This window comes from Salmo salar, chromosome ssa10 (genome assembly GCF_905237065.1).
Source record: "Salmo salar chromosome ssa10, Ssal_v3.1, whole genome shotgun sequence".
NCBI classification, from domain to species: Eukaryota; Metazoa; Chordata; class Actinopteri; order Salmoniformes; family Salmonidae; genus Salmo; species Salmo salar.
In genome coordinates, this window is record NC_059451.1 from 87,232,205 (window position 1) to 87,251,525 (window position 19,321).

The following is a 19,321-nucleotide window of genomic DNA, read 5'->3' on the forward strand; positions in this document are numbered from 1 at the left end:
CAAGCTGTTCCCCCCTCTCTGGCTCTGTAACAAGGTAAACTGTCAAGCTGTTCCCCCCTGTCTGGCTCTGTAACAAGGTTAATTGTCAAGATGTTCCCCCTCTCTGCTCTGTAACAAAGTTAATTGTCAAGCTGTTCCCCCTCTCTGGCTCTGTAACAAGGTCAACTGTCAAGCTGTTCCCCCTCTCTGGCTCTGTAACAAGGTTAACTGTCAAGCTGTTCCCCCCCTCTCGCTCTGTAACAAGGTAAATTGTCAAGCTGTCCACACTCTCAGGCTCTGTAACAAGGTTTACTGTCAACCTGTTCCCCATCTATGGCTCTGTAACAGGGTTAACTGTCAAGCTGTTCCCCTCTCAGGCTCTATAACAAGGTTAACTGTGAAGCTGTTCCCCCTCTATGGCTCTGTAACAAGGTTAACTGTCAATCTGTTCCCCCTCTCTGGCTCTGTAACAAGGTTAACTGTGAAGCTGTTCCCCACTCTGGCTCTGTAACAAGGATACGTGTCAAGATGTTCCCCCCTATCTGGCTCTGTAACAGGATTAACTGTCAAACTGTCCCCCCTCTCTGGCTCTGTAACAAGGTTAATTGTCAAGCTGTCGACACTCTCTGGCTCTGTAACAAGGTTTACTGTTAAGGTGTCCCCCCTCTCAGGCTCTGTAACAAGGTTTACTGTCAACCTGTTCCCCCTCTATGGCTCTGTAACAAGGTTAATTGTCAAGCTGTTCCCCCTCTCTGGCTCTGTAACAAGATTAACTGTGAAGCTGTTCCCCCTCTCTGGCTCTGTAACAAGGATACGTGGCAAGCTGTTCCCCCCTCTCTGGCTCTGTAACAAGGTTAATTGTCAAGCTGTTCCCCCCTCTCTGGCTCTGTAACAAGGTTATTGTCAAGCTGTTCCCCCTCTCTGGCTCTGTAACAAGGTTAACTGTCAAGCTGTTCCCCCTCTCTGGCTCTGTAACAAGATAAATTGTCAAGCTGTCCACACTCTCTGGCTCTGTAACAAGGTTAACTGTCAAGCTGTTCCCCCCTCTCTGGCTCTGTAACAAGGTTAATTGTCAAGCTGTTCCCCCTCTCTGGCTCTGTAAAAAAGTTAATTGTCAAGCTGTTCCCCCTCTCTGGCTCTGTAAAAAGGTTAACTGTCAAGCTGTTCCCCCCTCTCTGGCTCTGTAACAAGGTTAACTGTCAAGCTGTTCCCCCTCTCTGGCTCTGTATCAAGGTTAATTGTCAAGCTGTTCCCCCCTCTCTGGCTCTGTAACAAGGTTAACTGTCAAGCTGTTCCCCCTCTCTGGCTCTGTATCAAGGTTAATTGTCAAGCTGTTCCCCCTCTCTGGCTCTGTAACAAGGTTAACTGTCAAGCTGTTCCCCCTCTCTGGCTCTGTAACAAGGTTAACTGTCAAGCTGTCCCCCCCTTCTCTGGCTCTGTAACAAGGTTAACTGTGAAGCTGTTCCCCCTCTCTGGCTCTGTAACAAGGTTAACTGTCACGTCCTGGCCAGTATAAGGTTAATTGTTTTTGTAGTTTGGTCAGGACGTGGCAGAGGGTATTTGTTTTATGTGGTTCGGGGTGGTGTGTTTGTGTAAAGGGTGTTTGATTTAGTATTTCCGGGTTTTGGTTTATGTTTAGTTAATTCTATGGTTAGTCTAGTGTGTGTGTTTCTATGTTTGGTTGATTGGGGTTGGGACTCTCAGTTGAAGGCAGGTGTTGTCTATCTGCCTTTGATTGAGAGTCCCATATATTAGGGTGTGTTTGTATGTGTTATTTGTGGGTGATTATTCTGTGTATAGCCTTGTGCCTTACCAGACTGTTTATTTGTCGAGTGTTCGTTTTTCGTGTTTGTTATTTTTGTATGTTCATTTTTGAGAGTAATTAAAAATCAAGATGAGCATTCACGTACCTGCTGCGTTTTGGTCCTCATTCACCGACAACAACCGTGACAGAATCACCCACCACTCAAGGACCAAGCAGCAGAAGAAGGAGCAGAGGGAATTCGAGTTGGACTGGCGGGAGAAATGGACCTGGGAGGAAGTTCTGGACGGGGCCGGACCTTGGCACCAGGCTGGGGATTATCGACGCCCGCAGTGGGAAATTGAGGCAGCCAAGGCAGAGAGGCGGTGGTATGAGGCCAAGTACGCGCTGAAGGAGAAGCACGAGAGGCACCCCCAAGAAAATGTTTTGGGGGGGCACACGTGTAGTTTGGCTAGGCGTAAGAAGAGCCGGAAGCCAGCTACCCGTAGTTATATGGAGGAGCGTATTGGGTGGAGAGCGCTATGTTTCGCTGAGGAGCGCACTATCTCACCCATACGCACGCACAGTCCGGTGCGCGTTATTCCAGCCCCTCGCAGGTGCCGTGCTAGAGCGGGCATCCAGCCTGGTAGGAGGATGCCTGCGCAGCGCATCTGGTCGCCGGTACGCCTCCGAGGACCAGGCTACCCAACTCCCGCTCTACGCACGGCTACCATCAGGCCCCTGCACAGCCCAGTCTGCCCTGTACGGGCACCCCGCTCGTACAGGGCTACTAGTTCCATCCAGCCAAGACGGGTTGTGCAGGAGGTAAGATCGAGACCGACTGTGCGCCTCCATAGCCCTGGGTTTCCAGCTCCTGTCTCTCGTGCGGACCCGGAAGTGCGTCAACCCAGTCCGACTCGTCCTGTTCCCGCTCCCCGCACTAGCCTGGAGGTGCGTGTACATAATCTGGTAAGCCCAGTACCAGCACCACGCACCAGGCTACAAGTGCGTCAACCCAGCCTCGCCAGTCAACAGTCTTCATCAGAGCTGCCCGCCAGTCAACAGTCTTCATCAGAGCTGCCCGCCAGTCAACAGTCATCATCAGAGCTGCCCGCCAGTCAACAGTCATCATCAGATCTGCCCGCCAGTCAACAGTCATCGTCAGAGCTGCCCGCCAGTCAACAGTCATCGTCAGAGCTGCCCGCCAGTCAACAGTCATCGTCAGAGCTGCCCGCCAGTCAACAGTCATCGTCAGAGCTGCCCGCCAGTCAACAGTCATCGTCAGAGCTGCCCGCCAGTCAACAGTCATCGTCAGAGCTGCCCGCCAGTCAACAGTCATCGTCAGAGCTGCCCGCCAGTCAACAGTCATCGTCAGTGCTGCCCGCCAGTCAACAGTCATCGTCAGAGCTGCCCGCCAGTCAACAGTCATCGTCAGAGCTGCCCGCCAGTCAACAGTCGTCAGAGCTGCCCGCCAGTCAACAGTCGCCAGAGAGGTCAGACTGCGCTGAACTGCCGGAGTGGTCAGACTGCGCTGAACTGCCGGAGTGGTCAGACTGCGCTGAACTGCCGGAGTGGCCAGACTGTGCTGAACTGCCGGAGTGGCCAGACTGCGCTGAACTGCCGGAGTGGCCAGACTGCGCTGAACTGCCGGAGTGGCCAGACTGCGCTGAACTGCCGGAGTGGCCAGACTGCGCTGAACTGCCGGAGTGGCCAGACTGCGCTGAACTGCCGGAGTGGCCAGACTGCCCTGAACTGCCGGAGTGGCCAGACTGCGCTGAACTGCCGGAGTGGCCAGACTGCGCTGAACTGCCGGAGTGGCCAGACTGCCCTGAACTGCCGGAGTGGCCAGACTGCCCTGAACTGCCGGAGTGGCCAGACTGCCCTGAACTGCCGGAGTGGCCAGACTGCCCTGAACTGCCGGAGTGGCCAGACTGCCCTGAACTGCCGGAGTGGCCAGACTGCCCTGAACTGCCGGAGTGGCCCGAGTGGCCAGACTGTCCCGAATTGCCAGACTGCCCAGACTGTCCCGAATTGCCAGACTGCCCAGACTGTCCCAAATTGCCAGACTGCCCAGACTGTCCCGAATTGCCAGACTGCCCAGACTGTCCCGAATTGCCAGACTGCCCAGACTGTCCCGAATTGCCAGACTGCCCAGACTGTCCCGAATTGCCAGACTGCCCCGACTGCCCCCGGCGATGCCAGACTGGCCCGACTGCCCCTCGGCGATGCCAGAGTGGCCCGACAGCCTGGAACGGCCGGAACCAGAGCCACCTCCAGAAATAGGTGGGTTGGGGAGGGGGTGTAGCACAGTGCCGTCGTTGACGGCAGCCACCCTCCCTTCCCTCCCTTTAGAAAAGGGGAATTTTTTTTTGGTGTTGCTTGGGGTTATTTTTTAAGGTGCTTCTGGGGTAGCACCTTTAAGGGGAGTACTGTCACGTCCTGGCCAGTATAAGGTTAATTGTTTTTGTAGTTTGGTCAGGACGTGGCAGAGGGTATTTGTTTTATGTGGTTCGGGGTGGTGTGTTTGTGTAAAGGGTGTTTGATTTAGTATTTCCGGGTTTTGGTTTATGTTTAGTTAATTCTATGGTTAGTCTAGTGTGTGTGTTTCTATGTTTGGTTGATTGGGGTTGGGACTCTCAGTTGAAGGCAGGTGTTGTCTATCTGCCTTTGATTGAGAGTCCCATATATTAGGGTGTGTTTGTATGTGTTATTTGTGGGTGATTATTCTGTGTATAGCCTTGTGCCTTACCAGACTGTTTATTTGTCGAGTGTTCGTTTTTCGTGTTTGTTATTTTTGTATGTTCATTTTTGAGAGTAATTAAAAATCAAGATGAGCATTCACATGCCTGCTGCGTTTTGGTCCATTTCTACCAACGACAACTGTGACATTAACTGTGAAGCTGTTCCCCCTCTCTGGCTCTGTAACAAGGATACGTGGCAAGCTGTTCCCCCCTCTCTGGCTCTGTAACAAGGTTAATTGTCAAGTTGTTCCCCCTCTCTGTCTCTGTAACAAAGTTAACTGTCAAGCTGTTCCCCCTCTCTGGCTCTGTAACAAGGTTAACTGTGAAGCTGTTCCCCCTCTCTGGCTCTGTAACAAGGATACGTGGCAAGCTGTTCCCCCCTCTCTGGCTCTGTAACAAGGTTAATTGTCAAGCTGTTCCCCCTCTCTGGCTCTGTAACAAGGTTATTGTCAAGCTGTTCCCCCTCTCTGGCTCTGTAACAAGGTTAACTGTCAAGCTGTTCCCCCTCTCTGGCTCTGTAACAAGATAAATTGTCAAGCTGTCCACACTCTCTGGCTCTGTAACAAGGTTAACTGTCAAGCTGTTCCCCCCTCTCTGGCTCTGTAACAAGGTTAATTGTCAAGCTGTTCCCCCTCTCTGGCTCTGTAACAAAGTTAATTGTCAAGCTGTTCCCCCTCTCTGGCTCTGTAAAAAGGTTAACTGTCAAGCTGTTCCCCCTCTCTGGCTCTGTATCAAGGTTAATTGTCAAGCGGTTCCCCCCTCTCTGGCTCTGTAACAAGGTTAACTGTCAAGCTGTTCCCCCTCTCTGGCTCTGTAATAACGATAGGTGTCAAACTGTTCCCCCCTCTCTGGCTCTGTAACAAGTTTAATTGTCAAGCTGTTCCCCCCTCTCTAGCTCTGTAACAAGGTTATTGTCAAGCTGTTCCCCCTCTCTGGCTCTGTAACAAGGATAACTGTCAAGCTTTTCCCCCTCTCTGGCTCTGTAACAAGGTTAATTGTCAAGCTGTTTCCCCTCTCTGGCTCTGTATCAAGGTTAATTGTCAAGCTGTTCCCCCTCTCTGGCTCTGTAACAAGGTTAACTGTCAAGCTGTTCCCCCTCTCTGGCTCTGTAACAAGGTATGTTGTCAAGCTGTCCACACTCTCTGGCTCTGTAACAAGGTTAACTGTCAAGCTGTTCCCCCCTCTCTGGCTCTGTAACAAGGTTAATTATCAAGCTGTTCCCCCTCTCTGGCTCTGTAAAAAGGTTAAATGTCAAGCTGTTCCCCCTCTCTGGCTCTGTAACAAGGTTAACTGTCAAGCTGTTCCCCCTCTCTGGCTCTGTAACAAGGTTAATTATCAAGCTGTTCCCTCTCTGGCTCTGTAAAAAGGTTCAATGTCAAGCTGTTCCCCCTCTCTGGCTCTGTAACAAGGTTAACTGTCAAGCTGTTCCCCCTCTCTGGCTCTGTAACAAGGTTAAATGTCAAGTTGTTCCCCCTCTCTGGCTCTGTAACAAGGTTAACTGTCAAGCTGTTCCCCCTCTCTGGCTCTGTAACAAGGATACGTGTCAAGCTGTTCCCCCTCTCTGGCTCTGTAACAAGGTTAACTGTCAAGCTGTTCCCCCTCTCTGGCTCTGTAACAAGGTTAACTGTCAAGCTGTTCCCCCTCTCTGGCTCTGTAACAAGGTATGTTGTCAAGCTGTCCACACTCTCTGGCTCTGTAACACGGTTAACTGTCAAGCTGTTCCCCCTCTCTGGCTCTGTAACAAGGTTAATTGTCAAGCTGTTCCCCCTCTCTGGCTCTGTAACAAGGTTAATTGTCAAGCTGTTCCCCCTCTCTGGCTCTGTAACAAGGTTAATTGTCAAGCTGTTCCCCCTCTCTGGCTCTGTAACAAGGTTAATTGTCAAGCTGTTCCCCCTCTCTGGCTCTGTAACAAGGTTAACTGTCAAGCTGTTCCCCTTCTCTGGCTCTGTAACAAGGTTAATTGTCAAGCTGTTCCCCCTCTCTGGCTCTGTAAGAAGGTTAATTGTCAAGCTGTTCCCCCTCTCTGGCTCTGTAACAAGGTTAATTGTCAAGCTGTCCACACTCTCTGGCTCTGTAACAAGGTTAACTGTCAAGCTGTTCCCCCCTCTCTGGCTCTTTAACAAGGTTAATTGTCAAGCTGTTCCCCCTCTCTGTCTCTGTAACAAAGTTAACTGTCAAGCTGTTCCCCCTCTCTGGTTCTGTAAAAAGGTTAGTTGTCAAGCTGTTCCCCCTCTCTGGCTCTGTAACAAGGTTAACTGTCAAGCTGTTCACCCTCTCTGGCTCTGTAACAAGGTTAACTGTCAAGCTGTTCCCCCTCTCTGGCTCTGTAACAAGGTTAATTGTCAAGCTGGCGGCAGGCAGCTCAAAAACATGTTTTGTGGCACATGACCCGTCATGAATATGGAGATTGGCTCCGTAAGTGCAATGCTAGGCAGACAAACACATACATAAAAACACAGTCACCCACACCCACCCCTACACAACACACACACACACACACACACACACACACACACAGGCTGGTTTTGGGAACAAGCGAAGAAGCTTTAACACAAAACTATTAAAACTCCAATTCCTGTGGTGACGCCTCAGACTGCAGTCCCTTTCACAATGGAGTCATTTACTGTGAATCTTCCCTGTGCTATCTGCCCCCGAGCGAAAATTCTTACATCCAGAGACAGGCCGAAGATTTATAGTCTGCTGCCTCTGAGGCCCGCTATCTGTCTCTCTCTGTTCTAGCCCTATGACAGACACCAACACACCTACACAGTCTCAGGATGGCTTACTGCTGTAATACCAAGACTGTAGCTCAAAGGTTTAGGAGTCATTCTACCACTTTCTTCAAGTATTTGTGCTCTTAGCTCTTAACACAGAGTGGAAGCACACTGTGGATGGTCTACACCAGCAGCAAGAGGCCAATCAGTTAACAAGACTCCAAACTCAACCTTGTGGCATGGCCATGCAGACAGAACCCAATTTGTGCTTTGTATAAAGGGAAACCACACACAAGTGCTACTGATGAACAGAGTAGAGAGGGAGATTTGGACAAGATGCCAAACACAATATCTCTTAAACCCTTAAAGCTGAACCACGCTCCAAAACCCTAAAAGTCTCACATTTTAACAAGATTGAGTTGAGGAGACAGAGTTCATATTTAAGAGTCTATCTTCCCTTCTCTTGTTACAGTAAAAATCCTATTTTATCAAATGGGCATGTCTTCAGTCCAGGTAGTCTGTGTAGAGGTTGTTGACCTAGCCTAAAGAGATACCCAACCCATGGTGAGTCATCAGTATCAATGCAATTCCATAACAACAAAGCATCAATCAGTGGTGTAAAGCACTTAAGTAAAATCATTTAAAGTACTACTTAAGTCTTTTTGGGGTATCTGTACTTTACTTTACCATGTATATTTTGATTACTTTTACTTTTACTTACTACATTCTTAAAGAAAATTATGTACTTTTTACTCCTTACATTTTGAATGCTTAGCAGAACAGGAAAATGGTCCAATTCACACACTTATCAAGAGAACATCCCTGGTCATCCCTACTGCCTCTGATCTGGCGGACTCACTAAACACAAATGCTTCGTTTATAAATTAAGTCAGTGTTGGATTGTGCTCCTGACTATCCGTAAATAAAAAGAAAAAAAGAAAATTGTGCTGTCTGGTTTGCCTAATATAAGGAATTTGAGATGATTTCTACTTTTACTTTTGAGGTTAAGTATATTTAAAATCAAATACTTCTAGACTTGTATTCAAGTAGTATTTTACTGGGTGACTTTCACTTTTACTTGAGTCATTTTCTGTTAAGATATCTTTACTTTTACTCAAGTATGACAATTGGGTACTTTTCCACCACTGGCATCAATGGAGGATCCTCATCAGAGACCCCTATCTCTCTGAACTCATGTCTGAGGTAAGCTAACTTCACTTGGAACAGATTAATAATTGACTACGATACATTGAATCATCCCCCTCCTCCTGCCTGCTACTGTAGAAATTCAAACACCCTGCACTTCTGCTGCCTGTCACAGTATGAGGACCTGAGTTAAGGACTCTATACTCGATGCTTCCGTGGCAGTTATACAACTTCCTGTTCTGCTCTGTGAATTTTGAACAGTATGCTGCTGTGTATTCATTTCTATCTCTGATGACTTTCTGAAGGCACTGTTAGCTATCCTTTGGCACTCCAATCTAATCAACTTAATATTGGACTAGGGAGTTAGGGTCCATGACCATTAGGGCAGTGTGGATGATCCACGGGACTGACCAGGGTTCTGGTATGAAACAGTCGGCTACTGGGAGCCCCTGGCTGGGACAGGGTTAGCGGCTCCTCCCCAGGCCTACCGCTAAAATGAACCTCCCACACAGCTGGTTCCCATTAGCCTGTAGTGACACTCAGAGCCTGTACTTAAGCTCTACTGGGGGGCTCCAGTGGAGCTGGGCTCACCGCCCCACTCAGATAATACTACTGTCCTCCACCAGAGTCCAAGTTTAAACTGGCCCCATTCTGCTGGCACCGTCTGTTTTCAATGGTTTATTCACCCGCGCATGAGAGAGAAATGTGAGAGAGAGAGACCAAGAGTGAGAGAAACACCACAAAAGAGATATAGAAAGACCTAAAGACAGACCAAAAAAAGAGAGAGACCAGAAGAGATAAAGAGAGAGCGATAGAGAGACCTAAAGAAACCAAGAGAGCGAGAGAGAGAGAGAGAAAGAGAGAGAGAGAGAAAGAGACAGAGAGAGAGAAAGAGAGAGAGAGAGAGGGAGCTATAGAGTGAGAGAGGGCAGAAGAGAGAGAAAGAGAGGGAAAGAGAGGGAAAGAGAGAGGGTCCCTGGGCTCAGAGACAGAGAGTCCCTGGGCTCACACTGCACTGTGGTTGGTTCTGACTCCATCAATCACAAACACCAAGACCCATAAAATCACTCACTTTTCATGGAAAGAATATTATAACTGCTCCCTATTCATCTGTTACTCTGGGCTGGCGTTGGGTGGTGGTGAGGGGAGAGCTGCATGCTATATGCTCTTTATGGACCTCACACTTCAACTGGGCATAGGGGGATCATGCCATACATACAGAGACATGGCTGATGTATCTATAGGCCACACCTGGACAGCTAGGCCAGGATCTTTGACAAATCATACAGTGCATGTTCCACTGGCTAAAGGACTTTATGAAATGCTTCAATATTTAACTCCACAGTTTGATCTTTTATTTCAGACTTTTTAAAATGTATTAAATGAATACAGCAGCAGACACAAACTGGTTGGCCCACGTTATTTCAGTTAAACCAGTCATCACGTTTCCTCTTCTGACACCACGGACTCCACACACTTTCAGTTTTCACTGCAGACATTCTGTCTATTAACGTCTCCTAGCCAGGCAGCGTGAGATGTGTTTGTGTAGAAGGTTAACAATCACACTAATTAAGAGCAGAGGTTGCAGCGTGCGCAACATCTCTCCCAGCCTGACACCACTAGTCTGCAGGGAGGTAGAGTAGATAGGGGTAAAGTGAGAGGGAGCGAGGGAACGAGGGAGGCAGCGAGGGGGAGGGAGGGACGGGGAGCCCAGAGAAAAATCATACGTTCTCCAAGTAAGTTCCACCTTAGTTCCTAAAGAGAAGTACTTATGACAAGGAGCAGAGCAGTAGCACCCATCTAGAGATTTATACCCTGTGTGTGTGTGCGCACGCATTTGTTCAAAAGTGCATGTGTTTGTGTAGGGTGACAGTGCTAGGAGAGTGGCTGTGACTAGGAGCTCCTTGGGGCTTATTTTGGAATAGGAGAGACGGAGGGCCCAGGGCTCATTAAAGCTGCATGGTCTCTAAGCCTGCTAGAGGGGATAGGGGATATGGTTACTACAAGGCCCCTGCCCCGGACACTCAACGCCTCATCTGTAAAGTGCTCGGCACGCCTGACAACTCCCAGTCACGCCTTTTTAAATAATTAATGGGCAAAGATTAGTCCGTCAGCCTTGAGCCGAAAGGTCCATCGATTTCTCACAGATGCATTTTTAATGAGCACATTTCAGCGAGGCACTGTCTGTGAACAGGGGGCTCTGGCACACCTTACATACGGCAACAGCCACGAGCCCTCCAGGGGAGCAAATGAATACACAAACAAAACAATAACAAAAAATACAATCCTTCTAAACACTGCATCTTCATTGGTGTGGAAACAAAGGTGTCAAGTTTTAAGATTCCTTATCTAATCTGTTAAAAAAGAAAATCATTTTGGGTCATCTTTATACAATGACTAGTAAAATCTTCAGGGCTAAAATATGTATGTTTCCCATTGTTTTATTGAGCGCTCCATGGAAATGGAAGGGATCAGTCAGTGGTGTTTAACGGTTCAGATAATCATTTTATGACCTACTTTATTCAGTACGGCTCATCCTGGACCAGGCCCAAATCCCCGACACTCAAAGAAGGAAGAGGCGTCGTTATAGAGGCCAGCGTGCGGGATACCTGACGAGACTACGTCGGTGAGTGGATAAACCGCCTCTAACCTCCGTTCTTTTGGTGAACATGCAATCACTGGAGAATAAACTTGACGAGCACCATTCGATCTATCCTATCAACATGATCTGAAGAACTGTAATATCCTATGTTCCTCAGAGTCGTGGCCGGACATGGAAAACACACAGTACCAGTCAAAAGTTTGGACACACCTACTCATTCAAGGATTTTTTTACATTTTTACTATTTTCTACATTGTTGAATAATAGTGAAGACATCAAAACGATGAAATAACACATTTGTAATCATGTAGTAACCAAAAAAGTGTTAAACAAATCAAAATATATTTTATATTTGAGATTCTTCAAAGTAGCCACCCTTTGCCTTGATGTCAGCTTTGCACACTCTTGGCATTCTCTCAACCAGCTTCATGAGGTAGTCACCTGGAATGCATTTCAATTAACAGGTGTGCCTTATAAAAAGTTAATTTGTGGAATTTCTTTCCTTCTTAATGCGTTTGAGCCAATCAGTTGTGTTGTGGCAAGGTAGGGGTGGTATACAGAAGATAGCCCTATTTGGTAAAATACCAAGTCCATATTATGGCAAGAACAGGTCAAATAAGCAAAGAGAAATGACAGTCCATCATTACTTTAAGACATGAAGGTCAGTCAATGCGGAAAATTCAAGTGCAGTCACAAAACCCATCAAGCGCTATGATGAAACTGGCTCTCATGAGGACCACCACAGGAAAGGAAGACCCAGAGTTACCTCTGCTACAGAGGATAAGTTCATTAGAGTTAACTGCACCTCAGATTGCAGCCCAAATAAATGCTTCACAGAGTTCAAGTAACAGATACATCTCAACATCAACTGTTCAGAGGAGACTGCTTGAATCAGGCCTTCATGGTCGAATTGCTGCAAAGAAACCACTACTAAAGGACACCAAGAAGATGAAGAGACTTGCTTGGGCCAAGAAACATGAGCAATGGACATTAGACAAGTGGAAATCTGTCCTTTGGTCTGATGAGTCCAAATTGGAGATTTTTGGTTCCAACTGCCGTGTCTTTGTGAGACGCAGAGTAGGTGAATGGATGATCTCTGCATGTGTGGTTCCCACTGGGAAGCATGGAGGAGGAGGTGTGATGGTGTGGGGGTGCTTTGCTGGTGACACTGTCTGGGATTTATTTACAATTCAAGGCACACTTAACCAGCATGGCTACCACAGCATTCTGCAGTGATACTCCATCCCATCTGGTTTGTGCTTAGTGGGACTATAATTTGTTTTCAACAGGACAATGACACAACACACCTCCAGGCTGTGTAAGGGATATTTGACCAAGGAGGAGAGTGATGGGTTGCTGCACAGATGATCTGACCTCCACAATCACCCAACCTCAACCCAATTGAGATGGTTTGGGATGAGTTGGACCGCAGAGTGAAGGAAAAGCAGCCAACAAGGGCTCAGCATATGTGGGAACTCCTTGAAGACTATTGGAAAAGCATTCCAGGTGAAGCTGGTTGAGAGAATGCCAAGAGTGTGCAAAGCTGTCATCAAGGCAAAGGGTGGCTACTTTGAAGAATCTAAAATCTAAAATATATTTGGATTTCTTTAACACTTTTTTGGTTACTACATGATTCCACATATGCTATTTCATAGTTTTGATGTCTTCACTATTATTCTACAATGTAAAAAAAATTAAGAAAAACCCTTGGCTAAGTAGATGTGTCCAAACTTTTGACTGGTACTGTACATATTACCTCAATTACCTCAACTACCTCGTACCCCTGCACATTGACTCGGTACTGATACTCCTTTTACATAGCCTCGTTATTGTTATTTTACTGTGTGACTATTTTGTTTTTTATTTTTGTAAAGTTTTCTTACTTTTTAACTCTGCATTGTTGGGAAAGAGCTCGTAGTTAAGCATTTCAGGGTAAAGTCTACACCTGTTGTATACGGCGCATGTCCCAAATATATTTTGATTTGGTAAGACCTGGAGACAGTCCCATGGACTATCAGCTGTCATGGCTGCATCACCTTAACACGCCTGTAATAATAATAATAGATTTTATTTTAAGCGCTTTTCACGACACACAAAGTCAGTTTACATACACAATAAATCAGTAGTATAAAAAGCAATAAAATCACATATTAAATAAGTAAGTATATAAAAGTACACTAAACATGATGACAGAAAAACCGTGGAGAACACTAAACATGATGACAGACTAACCGTGGAGAACACTAAACATGATGACAGACTAACCGTGGAGAACACTAAACATGATGACAGACTAACCGTGGAGAACACTAAACATGATGACAGACTAACCGTGGAGAACACTAAACATGATGACAGACTAACTGTGGAGAACACTAAACATGATGACACACTAACTGTGGAGAACACCTAGACATGATGACAGACTAACCGTGGAGAACACTAAACATGATGACAGACTAACCGTGGAGAACACTAAACATGATGACAGACTAACTGTGGAGAACACCTAGACATGATGACACACTAACCAGGGAAGTGAACTAGACAGTGGATAAAAGCTAAGCCTGTGTGAAGAGGTGTGTCTTTAGTGTGGACTAGAATATGTGTATGGATTGTGAGGTTCTAACATGGAGAGGGAGGGAGTTCCAGAGTTGGGGAGCTGCACTGCTAAAAGCCTGGTCTCCCATAGAGCGGTGCCTGGTGTGAGGGAGGGTGAGGAGGCCAGTGTCAGATGTGCACAGTGAACAGGTGGGAGTGTAGGGGTGCAGGAGGTCCGTAAGGTATGTGTGTGCCAGTCCATTGAGGGTTTTGTAGGTGAGCATGAGCAATTTGAAGATGATCCTATATTGAACTGGAAGCCAGTGGAGTTTGATGTGGGTGGAGGTGATGTGGTCCCAAAGTCTGGCGTGTGTGAGGACTCGTGCAGCTGAATTTGGAATTTATTGGAGTCTGTCTCGTGTTTTGGCACGGAGTCCGTAGAGAATGGCGTTGTAGTAGTCCAGGCGTGATAAAACAAAGGTGTGAATGAAGGTTTCAGCAGTTGGGTCAGTGAGAGAGGGTCTGAGTCGTGAGATGTTTTTTGAGGTGGAAGAAGGCTGAATTGGTGATGTTCTGGATGTGGGGTTTAAATGACAGGGTTGGGTCAAATGTAACACCAAGGTTCCTGACTGTGGAGTTGGAGTGGATGGTGCAGCCGTCGACCCAGTTTGTTAATGAGGGAGTTGGGGCCCATGAGCATGATCTCTGTTTTGCTGTTTAGTTTGAAAAAGGTATTGCTCATACAAGTTTTCACTTCACAGAGACAGTCAACAACAGAGGGAGGTGACAAAGTGGAGTTTGATGTTGTGTTGATGTAGATAAATGTGTGTGTGATCTGCATAACAGTGAAATCTGAGTCCAAATTGACAGAGGATCTGACCAAGGATTAGCATGTAAATAGTAAACAGTAATGGACCTAACACTGAGACTTGTGGAATACCTTGTGAGACAGGGGCTGGGGCAGACCTGTAGTTGCCAAGGAAGAAAAACTGTTGTCTATCAGATAGATAAGATTTGGACCAGGCAAGGGTTGTTCTGGAAACTCCAAGAAGCCTCTCCATCCGGTCAGTTAAAATCTGATGACAGACAGTGTCAAATGCTTCAGACATGTCCAAGAGGATGCTGATGGAGATGTTCCCAGCATCAGAAGCACAGAAGTGGTAATTCACTATCTTTATCAAGGCAGTTTCAGTGCTATGCATAGCCCGGAAGCCCGACTGAAGGGTGAGACTGTTGCAGCTGTTGGTAGATAGCCTCCACTTTGTTTTGAAAGGAGGCCAGAAAACTGTCACAGAGGTCGTGGTGATTGTGAGAGAGGGTTTTCCAAGGGGCGGTGAAGTCTGTTGATGGTTGAGAAAAGCACTCCTGGGTTTCCTTGTTCATTCCTTATGATGTTGGATGAAATAAGCAGATTTGGTTGTGGGAAGTGAGTTCTTGTAGTTGTGAATGTGATCTTTGTAGGCCTCCTCGTGGATAATGAGCCCTGGTTAATAAGCCCTGCCCTGCAGTACTGTCAGAATCACAGGAAAAGCAAGGCTTTACTATAGAATTACTATTTATATACTATACTATGCTATACTATACTGTGATATACTATTACTATATAATTACGATTGTATTTCTATGGTTGGAACAGTGTCATCATCTTCCTTCCTTATGGCTTTGAGGGAAACCACATACTGTAGTCATGTGTTCATTGAGTTGGTAGAATGTGTTGGAATTACAGTGAGAAAAATGGGCATGCTAAAAAAAGAAACAATAGGAGAAACAGTGAAGAGTGGGGTTTTAAGTGGACGGCAGGGCTGTGTTCTGTGTAAAGCAATAACATATCATTACGGAAAGCCCATGGTTTATCCCACCCAGAGAACATATCAATCTGAATCAACAGCCTGGATTCAATCAAACTGTCGTGAGATCAACCTCAACTTTTGGTGAAAAATTCTAGGAATACCTCGCGCCCATACCAAGCTCTTTACAGATCATTAGTGTGCGGTTACATGAGTTCACAGAAATGTCTGGGAAATAAAAAGTGTCATAGATGAGGTTAAAAAAAATCACCTCTCAAAAGATGAACAGATGAGATTAGAGGGAGGATAAAAAGAGAGAGAAGAAGAAGAGAAAGAAAAGAGATGTCAGGATTACCTTTCCCGTCTCCCGGTCAAAGTCCACATAATCTCGTGTGGGCGTCTGCCTCTGCTCCCCATGCAAGTTGGCTGGGAAGAACTGCAGCGAGAGGTTGGTGCCCGTCGCCACAAAAGCCTTTTAGAGGGAAATCAATACAAACAGGATCAGAACACTGGGCCTGAGCATAAATTATGCAGCCCATCATTTCTTTTTCACATCAGAGAGACTAGTGTCTGGAGCCAGCGCTCCAGAAAAAACAAGAGTCATAATTTTCTCTATTTGGAGTATAGAGTTACGTACATCTGATTTTATTTTACCAACACTCACTGTTGGAATACTGGGCAATAGAGAACTGACTTTAGAAAAGACAGAGACTGAATGAGAGGGAGATGGCATGAGTGAGAGATAGGAGGAATACAGTAAGAAAGACAGGGAAGGAAAATCAATAGTATCTTAAAAGCAGCCCCTGCCTAACACTAATGATGCAGGGTCCAGATGATTTCTTCTGAATTATGTTCCCTGTGCTTGGTTGGTGTTATGGAATTTACCAGCTCATAGGTAAAGATTTTAAACAACTGAGCTCCAAACATGGACACAATGTTTTCTGTTGTTTTCACAGCATTACTTCAACCAGAATAAAGGAAAAAACAACACAGGCAGAATACACAAAACACATACTAACACAAAATAAAATGTTATGACCATATAATTACTAAGGCTATATGTGCATAGCATATATTCTGCCTTATTTAATTAACAAAGTCTATTTGAATGTATTTAATTTACAAACATTTTAGGTATGATGATGGTAATTTCAAATGGCTTTCTCAGTCAGAATAATTGTATTTTGAAATAGACACACTTGGGTGAATGGTAGGGTTAGGACCCTTACAGAGCAAACAGTGACAGTAACAAATCAAACCATCCTCATAAAGCACCAAAATACTTTAACCACAAAAAAAGAACTAACTAGAAGTAGGCCTAGTCACAATATTATTCTTGTCAATATCTTTGTGAATCTTTTTGTCTGAAAATGGCAGTGAATACACTGCAGTGTCACTTTATTGTTTAATGGCACGAGGAAAAATCCTTGATTTGAATTAGCTTACCAAAACTATTTAAAAAATCTGACTCAAAAAGAGTGAAATGTTAGACTACTCTAAGAATATAAGTAATAGGCCTACATAAAAAAAATACATTTGACTTTATTACAGCAAATACCTTACTACACTCTTAGAATGAACGGGGACTGGAGTAAACCTGGAGGAACCCCTGGAGTTCCTCCATGAACCATTGAGGTCAATGGTTCATATTTGCACCTTTGGTTAGTTGAAGAGTTTCTTGGAGGAACCTTTAATTAATGTTTAAATGCTGCAACTGGTAATCTATTGATAGGCTGCCACCTCTACAATTAAAAGGTTCAAAATGTAACCCTTCCCATCACAAAAAGGTTCCAGTTTGAACCTTTAAACAGATCCTTTCAAAGGAACCTTTTTGAACTGGAGAGTTTCCCCGTGTGGCATTTTTTAGAACCCCCAACGGTTCTTCCAGGGACAGAGTCCTTTACTTAAGAGTGTAGCCTACGTGAAAATATCGTGATGACTGAAAAAGGAGTGAGCAGAGGGACCGTTTTATGTAGCCACTATCGGTGCCGCCAGACCAGCTCTGCTCCGACTTCAGTCATTGTCAATGCCCCAATTGTGTTTCTCTCCTCTAAAGGCTGTTGAGACAGAGACAGACCTTAATAGCCTTGTCTGTCAGACACCTGATACACAGGTTTATGACCGTTCTGGATAGGGAACTAATCATATTACAGTGTTATGAAATGTTTGTGAAATAATGTTATGAGGATGTTTTTTGTGTTGTTTGCCAGAGAATAAAGGATTAAGTCATGTTTTGGCTGATGTTTTATTTTATAATTATTATTTTTTTAAACCTTTATTTAACTAGGCAAGTAAAATGTCTAGTTCCGTTCCGTGTGTCTATTTATGCAACTTATTGACAAACACTTAAGGTTAGTGTAATGATGTCTGATTATAGTGTTATTATCGCAGTTGTATGCTGAACAGAAATGTTTTACTCACTATTTCTGAGCGACCGTCTCTAGAAGCGTTCTGAAACCTGGCTTGCCTCTCCTCGTGCGGTCTGTCTCGGAAACCTGTGTATTTGATCTGAAAATAGGAAGGGGAAAATGCATCAATAAAGTTAATCCCAGAGGGAAAAAAATACATAAGTAAGTAGCATAAATATACTTTACTGTGAAGGCATTAATCATGGCTCACTTTATGGCTCAGATGATAGTCTACATTTTAGAGACGTCTTTATTTTTTATAAATTCTTACAATTCCGAGGTATCAGATTAATTTAATTCAAATGCATCTCCATTTAGCCTATTGAATGATACAATATGGGAAATAAATGTACATTAGCCATGAGGCAAAGTCACCGTGAATGGCAGTGCTTCGCGCACTGAGGTGATGATGAGCGAAGTTGATGGACTTAAAACAAATCAAATCAAAACTAAAAATAGTCTCATAACTCTTCCACTTTTTTGAAAAGTGTAGGCTTATTCAGACATTAAAATATGAAATAACGTATCAGATGAATTCAACAGTGCTTCATATCTATAATGGAAACCATATCCATCTTTCAGTAAGAAAATAATAAAACGGCTATTGTGCTGCCTCAGCGCAACGTGCATTTCCACATTATGAGATACTTTGTTTCCGCCACCAGATAAAATGTATCCAATGAGTAGACTTGCCTCGCACTCCCGACTGAGTTTCCTGAAGAATTCTTCGTTTTCAAACTTGCTCCTTTGATCCGGGACCACCCGAGGCATCTTGAAGCTTTGCTGAGAAATTTTCCTTGATTTTAATTGTTTTGTGAGCAAGAAAAACCTTTTCCGTGAAATAACAGCTATCCCGCTTCTATTCTCTTCCGTCTTGTTTAGTAGCAATGTGCTAACGTAATATTTACCTAATTGTAAGCAGGGTCGTGATCTCTCCCCGCTTTCAAATCTAAACTAGTGAGTGGTCAGTCTCTGCCACTGCAATGGATTAGGCTCAATTTCGCACTGGGCTATAATTCCCTCTCACCCCGAAGCGTGTGATCCCCGTCCACTGACAACAAACGCCCGCTCTCTCGACTTTATCTGTCGCGCTGCATACTTCCTGGCTCCTCGGAGTCCGATTTATGACTGTACACCCAAAATACTCCCCCCATTCACAATTCTCCTCACTACTGATCCGCAGTGCGCAGGCGCTGAATTTAACAAACTTCAGAGCACAATAAATAGCTTTCCTATGTATATGTCCATGTCTCATGTTCCTTAGCCCAGAGACATAAAAAAAACATCTTTGTTCGTAAATTATTTGGATCAGTAGGCCTACCTTGTGGAGACATGTTTTCCATAAGCATAAGACTTCTGGTAAAAGACAAGGCTTCTGAAACAATTACTCAAGGCAAATATTTGTATCTCTGGGAGGCACATTAAGGAGAGGCATATGAGAGTACCCTAATGTTGTAGAACATTTGAATTCCTGGAAAATAGTTGCATGTAAAGCTAACGATTTGAAAACCCGGTCCCCATCTCTTTCCTCTCCTTATATCAATCAAGGCCAAGGGCAATAGTGCCGCTTGTTGATAATTTGAAACGTTGAGGCACTTTGTGCTCTGTCCCTCTCTCTCTCTCCCCCACACACACCACACACACTCACTCACGCATGCACGC

At 45.3% G+C, this 19,321-nt stretch overlaps 1 protein-coding gene across 6 annotated transcripts in view; it reads right to left on the bottom strand.

The window, feature by feature from the left end:
* Window positions 1-18,793, bottom strand: part of LOC106560844 (core-binding factor subunit beta) — a 66,706-nt gene extending 47,913 nt beyond the window's left edge. For 3 of the 6 annotated variants that reach the window (XM_045688189.1, XM_014124204.2, XM_014124205.2), the window contains exons 1-3: window positions 18,353-18,793; window positions 17,673-17,759; window positions 15,607-15,723 (exon numbers count right to left, since the gene is read on the bottom strand). In XM_045688189.1, coding sequence (XP_045544145.1) covers window positions 15,607-15,723; window positions 17,673-17,759; window positions 18,353-18,430 — 282 coding nt within the window. In that variant the 5' untranslated portion in view covers window positions 18,431-18,793. The remainder of the gene's footprint in view (window positions 1-15,606; window positions 15,724-17,672; window positions 17,760-18,352) is intronic. The other 3 variants (XM_014124208.2, XM_014124207.2, XM_014124206.2) reach the window with 2 other exon arrangements.
* Between the last annotated feature and the right edge of the window lie 528 nt (window positions 18,794-19,321).